This window comes from Symphalangus syndactylus, chromosome 21 (assembly GCF_028878055.3).
Source record: "Symphalangus syndactylus isolate Jambi chromosome 21, NHGRI_mSymSyn1-v2.1_pri, whole genome shotgun sequence".
Taxonomy (NCBI): domain Eukaryota; kingdom Metazoa; phylum Chordata; class Mammalia; order Primates; family Hylobatidae; genus Symphalangus; species Symphalangus syndactylus.
The window spans coordinates 50,383,049-50,397,527 of NC_072443.2; the positions used below are offsets into that span (position 1 = coordinate 50,383,049).

Sequence of the window (14,479 nt, forward strand, 5' to 3'; positions counted from 1 at the left end):
TGGATATTTAATATTATTCTGTTGATCTTGGGGGCCCTGCTCCATTTTATTTTTCATTCTTTTGTCTCTTTGTGTTTTAATTTAGATAATTTATAATGACTTGTTTTCAAGTTCACTGATTCTTTGCTCTGTCCAATATGCTAATAAACCCATGAATTCATGCCATATCATGCTAGAAATGGATTTCTAGCATTTCCATTTGGTTCTGTTTTATAGTTTCTGGTGGTGTCAGTGAAACTGGTAGAATAAGGGCCTCTAAAAATCCTCTTTCATAAAAGCAATGAAAAAACTGGCAAAACTAGTCAGAATCTATCTTTTCAGAACTCTGAAAATTGACCAAAGGTTTACAGCAATCCAGGAGCATTTGTTCAAGAAAAAATGAATGACTCTGAGTAAGAAAAGTGAGCTTTGTGGCATTTTAATTTATCATGTCCCATCCCTGTTTCCCCTGCAGCTCCACAGTGGCCCTGAAAACCTGTAGCCCACAGGCACAGTGCAGACTTGCAGCCTGCCAGCCACCAGAAGGGGCAGAAAAGGGTTGGACCTCCTTCAAAGCCCCATTCCCAGAGAAATGTCATTGTTTTTCTTGTCTGGTGATTCCCTGAAAGAGACCCCGCTTATAAGGCTGTCTTTATACAACCTGACTCAGAGGTCGCCCAGTGCCAACAGCTTTTTCCCAGAGGACATTTGTCAAAAACAAGCAGAGGCAATTGTTGAATATTATAGCTGCCTGGGGAGGTAGATAACAATTTGGGCAAACAATAGGATAACCTGAAAGCTTAAAAAGAAAAGCGAGGGAATGAGGTGGCCATAGGAGACTTTGAAAAGCTCATGTACTATTCCTGGGATTTTAAAAGACCAAGACTATGTATGTGGCTTTGCACAAGATTTCAAAGGGATCCACACCTAAGTACTTCACAATCAAGCTGTCAAAAGGCAAAGTCAAAGAGAAGATTTTGGAAATAGCAAGAGAGAAGTGACTCATCATCTACAAGGAATCCTCAATAATGTAAAAGACTGATTTCTCATCATGAACAATGGAGGCAAGATAGTTTTATCACTCTGTGGAAATTCTCTATGTCTTCACACATGATATTTATCTTTTTCTACTAGGTTCTTTAACATATTAATCATAGTTATTTAAAGTCCCTTTGTATTAATTCCAGTCTGGGCCATTAATGTGTCTGGTTCCAGTATTTTATCTCTATATGGAGGGTCATTATTTTTGCATGCACACGTGTTTGTGTGTGTGTGTATGTGCATGTGTATTTTTAAAGTTTTGATTTAATGCTCAACATTTTGTGTAAACAAAATAAAACAGTAGACAGTACACTATATATTTATATCCAGTGGAGGCTTTGTTTTTTTCTTTAAGACCATTAGTATGGGGGCTTGGATTTTTTTGTAAGTAGCAAGTCGTTAGGGTTTTTTTCCTTTCTTTTATCCAAATTGATAATCATTTTTAAGGGTGAGATTAATCAGTTCATATCTTAGTTAACGATTACTAAGTAACAAATTACAAAATATGGTGACTGAAACATTTATTATCTTGTGGTTCTATGGGTCAGGGATCTGGGCCTGGCTTAGCTGGGTGCCTCTGCCCTAAGGTCTTGTAGTGAAGGTATCTGCCGGGGTTGCTATCTCATTTGAAGGCTCCACTGGGGGAGGGTCTGCTTCCAAGCTCACTCATGTGACTGTGGGCAGGAGTCAGTTCCTTGAGGACTGATGGACTGAGGGCCTCTGGTCCTCACTGGCTGTTGGTCAGTGGCCACCCTCAGTGTCTTACTATGTAGTTTTGGCCTTCTGAGACCAGTCTTCACAGTGGTAGTGGAGGCAGCTCATAAAATGGAAGCTTGCCTCATCAGTGTGAACAAGGAAAAGAGTATGAGCGAGACAGAAATCACTGTCTTTTAAAACTAAATCTTGGAAGTGACATCCCATCACTTGGCCATATTCTATTTATTAGTAATGAGTCTCAAATTCCAGCCTACACTCAAGAGGAGGAGATCCCACAGGGGCATGAGGCCTAGGAGGTGGAGATCATTGGGGGCCATCTTAGAGGCCCCCTTCATGTGCTTTTTGTGGTAACCAATTTACTTACACTTATTTCTATAATTTTATTTGGTCTTTTCTGTTTACCATCCTCTCCCTCTCTCTCCCCTCCCCCTTTCCCACTTTCCCTCACTCACCCCTACCAGTGTCTTTCTCCTTCCCCTCGCCCACCTCCCATCCTCTCACCTGCCTTCTACTCTGGCTTCCGTCCTCCTTCCCCTCTCTTACCCCCTTTTCCTCTCCAGTCTTTCCCTCCTCATCTTCTGAAACAGCTGTTAGACACATTCTGGACCATCAGTCTGTCTTCCACAGTTCTTAGCTTTTATCAGACTTTTTATCTCTAAGTTTGTTATTTTTGAGACAGAGTCTTACTCTGTTGTCCAGGCTGGAGTGCAGTGATTCGATCATAACTCACCGCAGCCTCAAACTCCAGGGAACAAAAGATCCTCCTGCCTCAGCCTCTCAAGTAGCGGGCATGTGCCACCATAGCCAACTAACTTTTTATTTTTATTTTTTGTGAAGATGGAGTCTCGCTTTGTTGCCCAGTCTGGTCTCTAGCTCCTGGACTCAAGCAATCCTCCCGACTTTTTATCTTTGTCTTCTATTGGTACATTATTGCTCAAATCTCCATACTTCATTTCAGTTTGATAATTTTTCCCTTGCTGTTCTCAGCTTAGAGTTTGTCTTATCCATTTCATTTTTTATTTTGTAGATTTTAAATGTATAATCTTTACCTATTTGGTGGTTAGCCTGTTTCAGGTTCATAATTTCTTTTTTGTAAATCAGAAGTTACTTCGTTTTATCTTTCTGAGCAACTTAAACATGCATATTTAAAATTATTCATCAATTGGAGATTGTAATGCTGGCTGGATATCTGATGATGTTAAGGAATTCATGTTAAATTATTTTTGATATGCAATAGTACTATGGTTGTGTTTTAGAAATTAAAAGTCCTTATTTTTTAGAGCAACATATTGAAGCTATGTAGATGAAGAGATCTGTAAGAAACTTGGGGGTGGAAAAGGTGGAGGGTAGAGATGAAAGGAAATCTCTTTAGTTTCTAATTGTTGAAGCTTGCTGATGGCTATCTGGGGTTTTACTGTATTCTTCTTTCTTGTGTTTAAATTTTTGCATAATAAAAATATTTTTGAAATCCTCTGTCATATTGTCCTATAAAATTAATGTCATCTGGAGTGAATTCATATTTCAGTTACTGCTTTTATTGGTAGCCTTTTTAGAAATTCTATTTCTTCACATATTTGAGATTCAGTTTGTAGGTTCATTTGGAGTGGAAAGTTCAATATTTCTATTGTCACCTACACCTGCACCCCAGTGCAGGACCAGGTCTGATTTTGGCCTTCTAAGGCCTGTCTCCACAGTGGTCCTGGTGATATTGCAGAGCCAGGAACTCAATGGCTAGGTTCATTTGTGGTCCAGGGGCGGGATCTGTAGCTTCCGGGCTTTCTAGGTTTAAGTAAACTGAAAACCCTGGCCCTCAGTGGAGGTCTTCAGAAGTTTTTTATATCAGCTTCTTATTTTAGGGAGATCCCTAGGCTGCAGGTCACCAGCCTGGCTTCAGGCCCCCGCTTGTGCGGAATGTGGTTTATTCTGACCCTGCACGATAAAGACGGTTCCTGACTGCCTCTGCCTGCTCCAGACTTGGAGCCAGCAGGCCTGTGGCTTTAGCCCCACCCACTGCTTTGCATTTCTGTTTGGTGTTGGACACTTTAATCTTGTTTTTGAACCTGTCCATGTCTTTTTGTCATCTGTTCTATATTTTATCTGCCAGTGCTATGTGTTTGGAGTAGGGTAGAGGCATCAAAGTGTGAACTCACTGTGTTTTGTTGACTGGAGGAGGTCCTTGACCAAATCATGCAGATTCCCTCAATTCTCTATTCAAAGGCTGTCATCTGCTGAGTACATGTTCATAGTGATGATATTTTACCTTTATATTAGAGACAACATTCTTAATTTCAAAATTTTTCCCTGAAGACATTCTCAGAAATCTCCTTAGGGAAAATAGCAACCCGCTAACCCTACAAGTGAGTCTGTCTTATGGTCTCCCCAGCACATCTCTCTGAAATTATTTATCTGCACACACATTTGTGTCTCCCACTGGGATCTAAGCTTCATGATAGCAGAAATTCTCTCTCTGGCTTCCCTGTTGTGCCCTCAGCCCTTTTACAATTCTGTCTGTCACATAGAGGTGTCCTTCATGGTGTTCTGGTAAGTGACACACTCAGGCACTGAAACCACAGTTGTGCTGCATGCTGCATGGCCTCTCATGAGTGCTAGGAAGCCACTATGAGACTGCGGGGCAACTGTGTGGAGTGGCGGGTGCTGCCCAATGTGCTCTTCCATACCTCACAGCCAGATCACTGAGTGTCTGCTCTGGGCCAGGCACTGACACGCAGGCATTTGTGTCATACTCAGTTTCTACAGCCATTTTTCGTGTCACCTCCTGTCCATTGTCAGTCATTGGGATTGCATTCTAAATCTCAGATGAGCAGAGCCGGTGGGCAGTGCTTTGTAGCAGATGAATTAGAGGCGGTGAGTTCACCACCTTGGTGGCTCACTTGTGATGAAGCCAAGGTGTTGGGGATATGGTGCACATCGCGGAGTTTTCATTCAAGTGGGAGGCACAGCCTCATCCCTCTCCAAACAGTTCATTTCATTCTTAACTGCTCAATTGTGTTGCATTGGACATGAATAGAAAAGTAGGCCTTGATGTCCTCAACGTTTCTTCCTGTTTGTGTGAACAGTCTCTAGCCTAAGGAGGTTCTGATGGCTAGGCATCTTCGCCCAACACTTTAGTCCTGCGTCCCATTCCTCACATAGACATCCTGCTGGCACAGGCCCTGAAAGCTTCAGGATGAGCATTCTGGTAGCCATGGCCCAGAGGAGGCATCGCAGTGTGTCAGTGGGATGGTGGTGGACGTGTGTACGTACCTCCTTGTCTCTGCTGCTTCACTTAACTATAGAGAATGGCAGCTGAAGAGCCTTATGATGGTTTTGCCTTCACATGTCATCTTCCTGCTTGGCTGGGACTTCTGGTCAAAAAATGGCAGGTCCAGAGTCCTCAGAGACTTTCTTTTACTGGCTGCTTAATTGCATCAGACGAGCTTCTCCTCTGACTGCACCAGGGATTGGTAATAGTTAAGTGCTGGACTTCTGAGAGGCCCAGCGCAGATTAGCCGTGCTTGCATTCCTGGGACATAGCTTCAGCAGCATACTTTGAAAAGCCCTGCGAGAAATTCCTGGCATTTAGTCCCACTGTTTGTATTTAGCTTTTCTGAAGTGTTGGCATTCCAGAGGCATTCCAGAAGCCTTCCTGGCATTTTTAGATCCTCTGCAGCTGCCTGGGGATCCAGGTTACTACTTCTTCTCCCTTATACAGGTAAGGGGAAAACAGACAAGATAGCATCTTGCTCAGGCTTCCTAGAGGCCACTCAGTGATAGAGCCGGTGTTAGAACTTAACTCTCAGGGGTTCAGCCAGCCACCCAAGCCCACTGGTCTGGCGTGGCCCTTTGGCCTGAGTCTTTCTCCTGGTACTCTGTACTCAGGGGCACTGGTGAGTGGTCAGCTCTTACTACAGACCACCCTGCTGGTGGTTCTGCAAGCTTCCCTGTCAGGAGTAGCATTGCCAGGGAGATGGGCTTTCAAAAACTTGGGTTCATGTCTTACCCCATATTTTTGAGTGATTCAAACCCATGTGCTGATGCCATAGTGTGGCTTAAAAGGAAAAAGGACTTGAAAGTCATACGAACTTAGGTTCACAGTCTACTGCTGGCTAGCTTGTGCTCTTGTGGGTAGTGAGGATTAAGTGCCATCAGGAGCTTAGCGGAGTGCCTGAGCGCACACAGCCCTAGCACAGGGACAGACAACAAGCAGATGCTGTTATTCCTCCATACAGTCACAAAAGGCACTCCTGAGCTCCCAGGACCCTGTGACTGTCTCCACCCTGACCCTCAGTGTGGAGTTGTTCCACATTTGACCCATGGAGGGTAGAGGCGGGCCCTGGGGCCTGGGCCTGGGAAGCCCCTGGACACTCCAGGGACATGAGTATCCCAGTGACGGGACTTACATCCCTGCCCTGCCATGTGCTGGTGACCCTTTTTGGAGGCCTGTTGAGACCCTGCCCACTTCTGTTGGGGTTTCCTTTAACCTTCTGTACAGCTATGCGTCCCTTCCAGCTTTACACATCATACCTGAGGAAGCTGGAGGTCAGGAACTTGTTCAAGGTCGCCTAGCTAGTTAAGGGTGGGCTGGGTTCAACCTGAGGTCTGCCAGCCTCAGGTTGCTTGCCCTGGTGAGCTGAGCCCTCAGCCTAACTGGATCTGGAGGGAGGGCCCTTGGCCCTGTGCTCCAACAGGGACTCAGCCATCCCCATCAGGCGGGTGAGGGAGCAGCGCCCCTCCAGCTGACTCTGTGCCTGTCTTCTTGCAGGCATGGATCCCTGCTCCTTCCAGCTCAGAGCGTGAGGCTGTGGCATGGCATGGTTCCAAGCATAAAGACACCAAGGCCAGCACATAGCTGGCACACCCAGCGGCCAGACACACCGGCATTGACCAAGGTTCAGACCCCAGCTATTCTCTGAATAGCTGTGAGCTTTTGAACAGCTACTTAGGCCCCCTGTTGTCATCTGGCTTCTCATCTGTAGTGGGGGATCATGATGATCCCACCTGCCCTTTAGAAGTGTGGTAAGGATCAAAGGAAATAACTGTGGGAGAACTGTGAACAGGACTCCCATAATCAATAAATGTTATTGTTTATCTGCGAAGTGGCTATAGTAATTACCCACCTTGAAGGATTGTTGTGAAAATTAAGCACAATATATGTGAATGACCTGGCATATCAAGGTTTTCAACTCATTATTGCTATTGTTCTCATTGTGAATGTGAGCAGAAATGTCCGTTGCCTTCTCCCTGCAGCACCATTCCAGTACCATCGCTGCTGGCTAACGTGGGCTTTGTTCTCTTCCAAGCAGGCCAGGGAGCTGGAGAGCAGAGAGGCAGAGCTAAGACGCCGTGACACCTTCTACAAGGAGCAGCTGGAGCGTATTGAGAGGAAGGTGAGACTCCTGCTTGGCTGCATTCCTCGGGGCCAGGTCCTAAAGGCATCTGACCAGAACACATCACTGTCATGGGGGGAGAGAGGAGTCCGCAGACCCAGTGCCCATTCGCCCAGATGCCAATCACTCCTTGGACATGCCCTCCTGCATTTTGCAGCAGGCACCCAAATAGAGCCTTTCAACAAGTTGCATTCATGGAGATAATTGGTTTTAATTGTCTCTCCCTGCCCCTCCTTTTTTGTTGAATGTGGCTGGCTCTACAGTAGTTCAATTTTAGAAAAAAATTCACTTTCACCACAGGGCGGTGCTGAGTCCCAGTATACCTTTTCCACTTTAGTTAAGCTGCATTTGGTAAAAATAATAATAACGTGATGTCTTGCTATACAAATACATTAAAGTTGTATTATTGATTTTCTCCTGGGAGTCGGGAAGATCAAAGTGCACTACGGCTGCACACTCACTGCTTTTCTAAGGATAAGCCTTTGAAATGAATGAGATTTAAAACATATCATCATGCCTTTAAAAAAAAACCCCACAACTCTTGAAAATTCGTTTGGTAATTTGCTTATTTTTTGGTTTAATTTGTGGATCATGACAGATTTTTCAAAGAAATGGCTTAAAATGTGGGAGGGGATGGTTGGGAGGTTAAAAAAAATTGTTCCCCCTCATACCTGAGACAGCATGCCAAGCAACCTGAGCCATCCGCTTATTGCAGGCAAATCTTCACAAATCATTTGTCACGGTTTGGAGCTTTGAAATTGACAGTTTGCTTGAGGGGCCTGATTTCCACAGGGGTTTGTCCTGTGGCATGCCACAGTGGAGGCTGACAGAAACGTGGGTTTCTGGATTTCCAGGCTGTGGGGGAAAAGAGAGAGGTTCTTCCTTGCCCCATCAACACCTGCTTGTTCACCTTTGCTGGTGTTTAGGGGATGGCCAGAGTTGACATGCCATGAACACAGAGTGCTGATGGTGATATCCCACAGTCTGAGGAATGGCAGTGCACCTCTGAGCTGCTTTCCCAGTGGCCCTTAACAAGTAAATCTTTCACAGAGCAGCCTCATGCACAGGTTTGACTGTAGCTTATAATGACAAGGATTGTGATTTGAGATCCCAGAAAAGGGTAAAAAAAATTCCACCAGCCATAGCTCTAATTATCACAGTTGCCGATATGTTCATAGACACAGGGTTTTGTTTTTGTTTTTTTATTTGTGCAATTCTTTGGTCTCCTTTGTGCTCCCCGTGTTTCCCTTCCTGGGCTTGGCTGCTAGAGGCATGTGTACATGTCTCTGTTTCAGGCAGAAGAGAAAGAGCCTCGCAGCATTTTTGCCTCTCTAAAATCTGTTTTCCCCTTGTCATTCTCCCCTCTCATCTCTACCCTAGTTCTCCTCCTAGAAACCAAGTCTCTGCTTAGCTAAAGGAGAGGAAATTCTGGATGAGACTTCTTGCTTTTCATTAAGTGAAGTCCAAACTCCTTGCATATGCAGGTGTGGGCTTTTTAAAAATCGAGGTTTCCTAGATGGTTATGAAGAGTTATTAAATGCTTCCAGAAGGAGGTGCAAAAGCGTGATCTCCTTTCTGACTCTTAAACATAGCATTTTGCCGATGATAATAAAAAAAAAGGAGAGCACCTCCAACATCTCAGGAAATGGAGATTGGTGCAGGAGATAGGAGGATTAAAGGGGAGCCGGGGGAAAGGCAGAAAGGAGGCAGAAGAATGAGGTTTAATTGTATTAGTTTTGAAAAAGGTTTTCGATCTTCTCCGTGGATAATTTTATTCCTGTAATGGCTGGGAAGATGGAAAACACAGCATCTGACAATCTTTTTTTATTAGCTGTTGCTTTTATACGATTCCACTTTCATTTGTTGAATACTCGCAGACCTTGACATTTCCAGCTTCTGTACACACGGCTCCAGGACTTTCCAATCATCACATCCCTTTCCTTTTTCCCCCCATTTCCTTTAAGTTTAGAAATTGACAGTAAAAACCTGTTTGGGGGAAAGTTGGATAAGCTGCTGCATCATCCTTGACCACCAAAAATAGCTCAGAGTACAGTCCTGGGTGAGAGCAGGTTGAGATGGGGAGGCTGAGACCTGGGGCTGTTGGCTGAGCTGTGGCATATCCAAGAGGCTGGGTGGAATCCTGCAGCTGTCCACCGTGGAAGCTGGTCAGCCTCCACCTTCTACCTGTTGAGACTGGCAGGTAAGGAAAGCCTGCACAAAATCCAGACTCATTTTCAAGGAGGAAGAGACTTAAGGACCCTTTTGTCTGCAGTATTTATTTCCTAGATGATTATTCTTGAGCATGGAAATCCCATTTTGTAGGGCTCCTGTGCTTTATAATCGTTCTGAGTAATTGTTCCTCACAGCCACACTGCAAGATCTGAGTGAGGAATGTTGTTTCCATTTCCCCATAGAAAGCAGTGAGCTGTTGACACAGACAGGGGCCTTGTGAGGGTCTTATGGCACCTGAAGAAGCAGCCTGAACTTTGAGTATGGAGTAACTGATGGAGTGTGGGCACCAGAGCCCATGAGCCTTGGCTCCCACACAGCAATTCAGTCACTGTGCCTCCTTTCAGCTCGGTTTCTCCATCTGTAAAATGGAGATGCTAATGCTTTCTGCTGGGAGTTAATGGGAGGATTAAGGGAAATAACGCCTGTAAAAGTGTTGATGTGTGCTGGGCGCCTGGCAAGTGCTGGCTCCTTCCCTGGTGCACAGTGGTACTGGGGGCTCTGTTTCATGTCACAGTGCTTCAGGTTTGGATTAATGGATGAGCATGTGTGCATGCACACATATACGCATGCTGTGATGGATTTTTATCATTAAAGGTGGCCTGACCCCAACACCTGCTCTCTGGGATGGGGAAGCCTTCTCTCTGGGCTGCATCGGGCTTTTCTCTGATGGTCTTGCAGTATCCACCGGGCTGGGACCATGCACTCCCCAGGTATTTCTGCACATCTGACAGTGTCACAGAACAAGGCCTTTGTCCATTTCTGTAGGCATCTTTGCATGGGTCCCCTGTTAACTTCAGTAGGGATGGCACCATGTTTGAGAGCTCAAACAAGAGCCCCAGAGCTGGCAAATGAGACATAGGGTTTTATTTGCAGAAAAGTTACATACAGGGACAGTCCAGTGGCAGTGGGATGGACAGGAGAACCGCAAGGCCCCGTGGCCGGCTGAGCAAGGGAACCACTGCTCACAAAGAGCGTGTAGTTTCCATAGCACTTTCACTTAGCACTCTCCGTAACAGCTTCTACCTGACAACCTTCATTTAAACCCAGGGGTGGCCAATCTTTTGGCTTCCTTAGGCCACACTGGAAGGAGAATTGTCTTGGGCCACACAAAATACACTAATGATGGCTGATGAGCTAAAAAAAAAATAAAAAATCACAAAATCTCATAATGTTTTAAGAAAGTTTATGACTTTGTGTTGGGCCACATTCAAAGTCTTCCTGGGCTGCATGCAGCCTCTGGCCCATGGGTTGGATGAGCTTGATTTAACCCAAAACAAAGGGCCTCAATGCCCTGTACAGCAGCTGTGTTCCATGGATTTTCACTTCACAAGGGCCGGTGGTTCAGATGTTCCTTATAGATAAGGAATGGATCTCCGGGTTGGCCATTCCCAGATTCCTTAGCTCAGAACTCCAAACACACATTCAGGTGCATCTGCCATACGGGCATATGGACCAGGAAGGTGAGACCCTCGACTGCTTGTGCTGGCTTGAGTCAGGCCGCTGAACCCCTTGCCATCTTAGCTGTGCTCCCACTGCACACCTGGCTCCAGAGCCTTTGCTCAGTTGCCAGTTTGTAATTTTCTGCAGGAAGCAAAAGAAGTAGGAGTGGGATTCACCCACACCATGCCTGGATTCAGCTATTATGGGGCTAAGGGGGTCTTGTGCCTCTTCAGAACCAGCACACTTTATCGTCTTCTAGTAGAAACCTTGGTGCTGGGTGGTTCTGAAGGAGACCCTGAGAGCCCATGGAGTTGACCACTTGTGGCTGGCCAAGTCCTTGTCTTCTGCAGTCAACCATGGAGCTGAGTAGGGTGGTAGGGATGAGTAGGCTTTGGGGTCCAGCAGACCTCAGTTTAGTTCTGCCTCAATCACGCAAGCAGCCTTGTGACCCTGAGCATGTCGTTACGTTCTCTAGCCTCAGTTTCCTTATCTTTGAAATGGGGATTTAGGACTAACCTGCCAGCTGTTTTGGGGTGAGTGGTAGTTTGTGTAAAACAACCATCAGAGTACCTGACCTCAGTATCCAGTCCTCTTTCATGTTATTTCTGTCCTCTTTCTCCTCTTTAATAAATGCCTGGCCTTCATTTACTCCACATCAATTTAAGCCTGCTAAATGCCAGGCGCAGAGATGGCTCAGACAGCTGTGGCTCCTGCCTCATGAAACCCACAGTCAGGTTTGGGAGGGAAGGGAGATGCCAAGCATTGGGATGCCAGATGGCAGGATGCCCATATGCAGGCTTCCTGTGAGTAGAGGACCTCCCAGCTCTGTAAAATGCTTCGTCTCACTTTATCCAAACTCAGCAGCTATGAAGTGGAGAAGGTCTTTTTCAGGGTTAGCGTCAAAAACCAAGTCAGGAAGAAAGGGAGAAATGTATTCTTCCTGGACTTTGTCTCCTTTCCCCAGGATTGAAGTCTTCCTCCCTGCACCTTTCACATGCCTCCCTGCACTGCCTCTGAGCAGTCAGCCCTTTCCCCCATTGTACTCCCTGCTTTTGATCGAGCTTTCTTAAGAAAAGACCATCATCTGATCCCAAGAGCCCTGCCGTTTTCTCACTGACACCGCTCAACAGACGTCCCTATCTCAGGCACACTGGTCTCTGCCTTGTCCCTTGGTGTGTAGGGAAACACAAGCTACACAAGGTGTTTGGAGGAGGAATTAAGTATAAGATTTCCACTTCACAAGAAAAGGTGTGGTCAGCAAATGTGAAAAGAGCTCATCCTCACTACATATCCGGGAAATGCAAATTACAACCACAACATGATACCATTACACACCCGGAAGAATGGCCAAAGTGGAAAAGACAGGCAGCCCCAAGTGCTGGCAAGGATGTGGTTTAACCTAAACTCTGAGACACCATTGGTGGGGTGTAAGTTGGCATAGCCACTGTGGAAGATCGATAGCCAGCATCTTTTAAAGCTGAACATGGGTATGCCCCAGGACCCGGCATTCTACATCCAGTCCAGATGTGCCCCCAGGTTCACCAGAAGAGAGGCTGTAGAACGTCCATGGTAGCGTCATTCATGATAGTCCTGAAAATGAGGAGAGAGGCAAGTGCTGGTGGTATTTATGATAGAGCATTGTTGGCATGAAAGTGAGCCATCCACAGCTGCAGGTACTGCTGCTAGAACTCCAGACACACTGTTGAGCAAAGGAGCCGGGTAGGGAAGAGGACCTGCAAACTGTGTGATTCCATCTACAGAAGGGGTGAAAGCAGTACAGCACATCTGTGGTGTTAGCAACTGGGATAACGGTTACCCTTTGGGGGCAGCAGTGACTAGCAGGGGTCATGTGGTGGTGGGGGTGGGTGGGGGGCCGGGGTGGGTAAGGCTTCCTTTCATGACCTTGGTGTTAGTTACTGGTGTGTTCAGTTGCTGAGAGTTCATCTGGCTGTGCTCTCAGGAAAGAGTCAGCACTCAAGGCTTCATGAAAAGTGGGCTGCAGCGGAGGAAGGCAGCCCGGCAGGGGTGCCCCATGGCCTCTGCTGCCCCTCGCTGCTGGGCACCCTCACTGGCCTGCAGGGCTCTGCTCAGGATCTGCTTTCCAAATCCCAGGGACCTTACAGGCCTTGAACATCCTCTTCCAGGCCCTCCCAGGCCCATCCGTGTGTTTGCCTTGCCTCCTCACGTGACTGGAGGACAGACCAGTAGGGATAGGCTACTCGCCTTATGGAGTGACACAGCCAGAATGCGGCAGGCCCGCTGTTAGCCCACATCTGTTTGCACCCGGCCCGCTGGGCTCTTGCCTCCTCTGAGTTCTGTAATTCTAAGTGCCTCCTCTTCTGACCGGGTTGCTCCATGTCCATTCAGTCTAATAGCGTTGCTAAAACCCTGTGTCAGGTGCTGTGAGACAGGGGTCATGGGCACAGGATGGGGGCTGGGTGTGGAGCTACACCTCACTGGAGTGCCCCATAGGCACCGCAGAATTGCCTGCTGCTCCATCGTCTGTCCCCCGCTGAGGTTCGAGCCCTGTGCATATTCTAGCACTTGCCACACTCTGTCTTGTTAGCGCCTGTGGCTGTCTGCTCTGCGTCTGCGAGCACAGTCCTTGCTGGTCTGATTCATCAGGTGATTCATCGCCAAGGGCTGGGGATGCAGTGTCTGGCATAGAATAGGTGCACAGTAAATGTTTGCAGGAATAAAGAAGGGAACGTGTGTGTATGCAATCAGGAAACAGTGACGCAGCGGGGTTCCAGAGGAGGAGGGAGCCTTTGCCCAGAAGGCTTCTCAGTGGGAGCTGTGTTTGGAGAGAGCAGGATGTTAGTGGGCCGCATGCAGGGCTGGTAGTGGAGAAACTGGGGCTTCTGGCTGGAGAGCTTGGCCCCAGCCAGGTGCTACGTGAGAAGGGAGGCCACAGGTGGTGCAGCTGGGAAAACAGGCTGGCCTGAGAAATAATAATGGTGCCATTAAGAGAAAGAGAAAATTTAGGTGAGCCACTACACTTGGGGAAGGTTGTGAGTTTAATTCTAGGCATGCACGTATGAGACAGAGATGACCAGCTGATGATTGAGAAGTATCAGACAGGCAGTTCTGTGTCCTACAGAATGACAGTCACTATAATTTTGTGAGCATATGCTATGTGCCAGACCCTCTTACATAAGTCATCGTGAATCCTTGCAGCAACCCTGTAAGGTAGATTATATTACACATGTTCTACAAATGCAAAAGCTGGGAAGCAGGCTGAAGTAGCTGCCAGAAGCCATGCACGCGGCTGATAGATGAAGTCAGGTCTGTGAGGCTCCAGAGCCCGCTCTTCCACCGCCACATGCTGCCTCCCACTGCCTCCTGCATCAGCGAGTGGAGGAGTCCAGGAAGAATGTGGTTGGCAGTGCCAAATGCTGCCTGTCAGAGACATTGAGGACAAAGTGAGGCCTCGCTCGTGCTGGCTTGAAGGCCCCGTGAGCTGTGTTGAGGGTGCATGTCCTGCATTGTTATGGAGACTGATGCTGGGTTCCATGTAGGGTTCAGGTTCCCCAGCACTGGAGAAGGAGGAGGTCTCCAGACACATGTTCAGTTGAGGGGTGTGTCTCGTTGGAAGAGCTGCCACCTGCCTGCTGGTCACTCCGACGTGGCCAGGAGGTACTTCTGCGAGTGAGAGAGGCCCAGAGTCTGCACCAGAGATTCAG

The 14,479-nt window shown here is 47.1% G+C and overlaps 1 protein-coding gene and 1 pseudogene across 8 annotated transcripts in view; one reads left to right on the plus strand and one right to left on the minus strand.

Moving 5' to 3' along the window:
* The window catches only part of LOC129471675 (protein RCC2-like), a 77,972-nt pseudogene extending 73,474 nt beyond the window's left edge, over window positions 1-4,498 (minus strand).
* Window positions 1-14,479, plus strand: part of CHCHD6 (coiled-coil-helix-coiled-coil-helix domain containing 6) — a 250,023-nt gene that overhangs the window by 135,856 nt on the left and 99,688 nt on the right. For 4 of the 8 annotated variants that reach the window (XR_010118639.1, XM_055260225.2, XM_063630685.1 and 1 more), the window contains exon 5: window positions 7,038-7,124. The exons of 2 other annotated variants lie outside the window; for them this stretch is intronic. Coding sequence is in view for 5 of the 6 variants with exons in the window: in XM_055260225.2 (XP_055116200.1) it covers window positions 7,038-7,124 (87 nt within the window). In the remaining variant the exon portion in view is untranslated. The remainder of the gene's footprint in view (window positions 1-7,037; window positions 7,125-14,479) is intronic. 2 more of the 8 variants (XM_055260226.2, XM_063630684.1) reach the window with 1 other exon arrangement.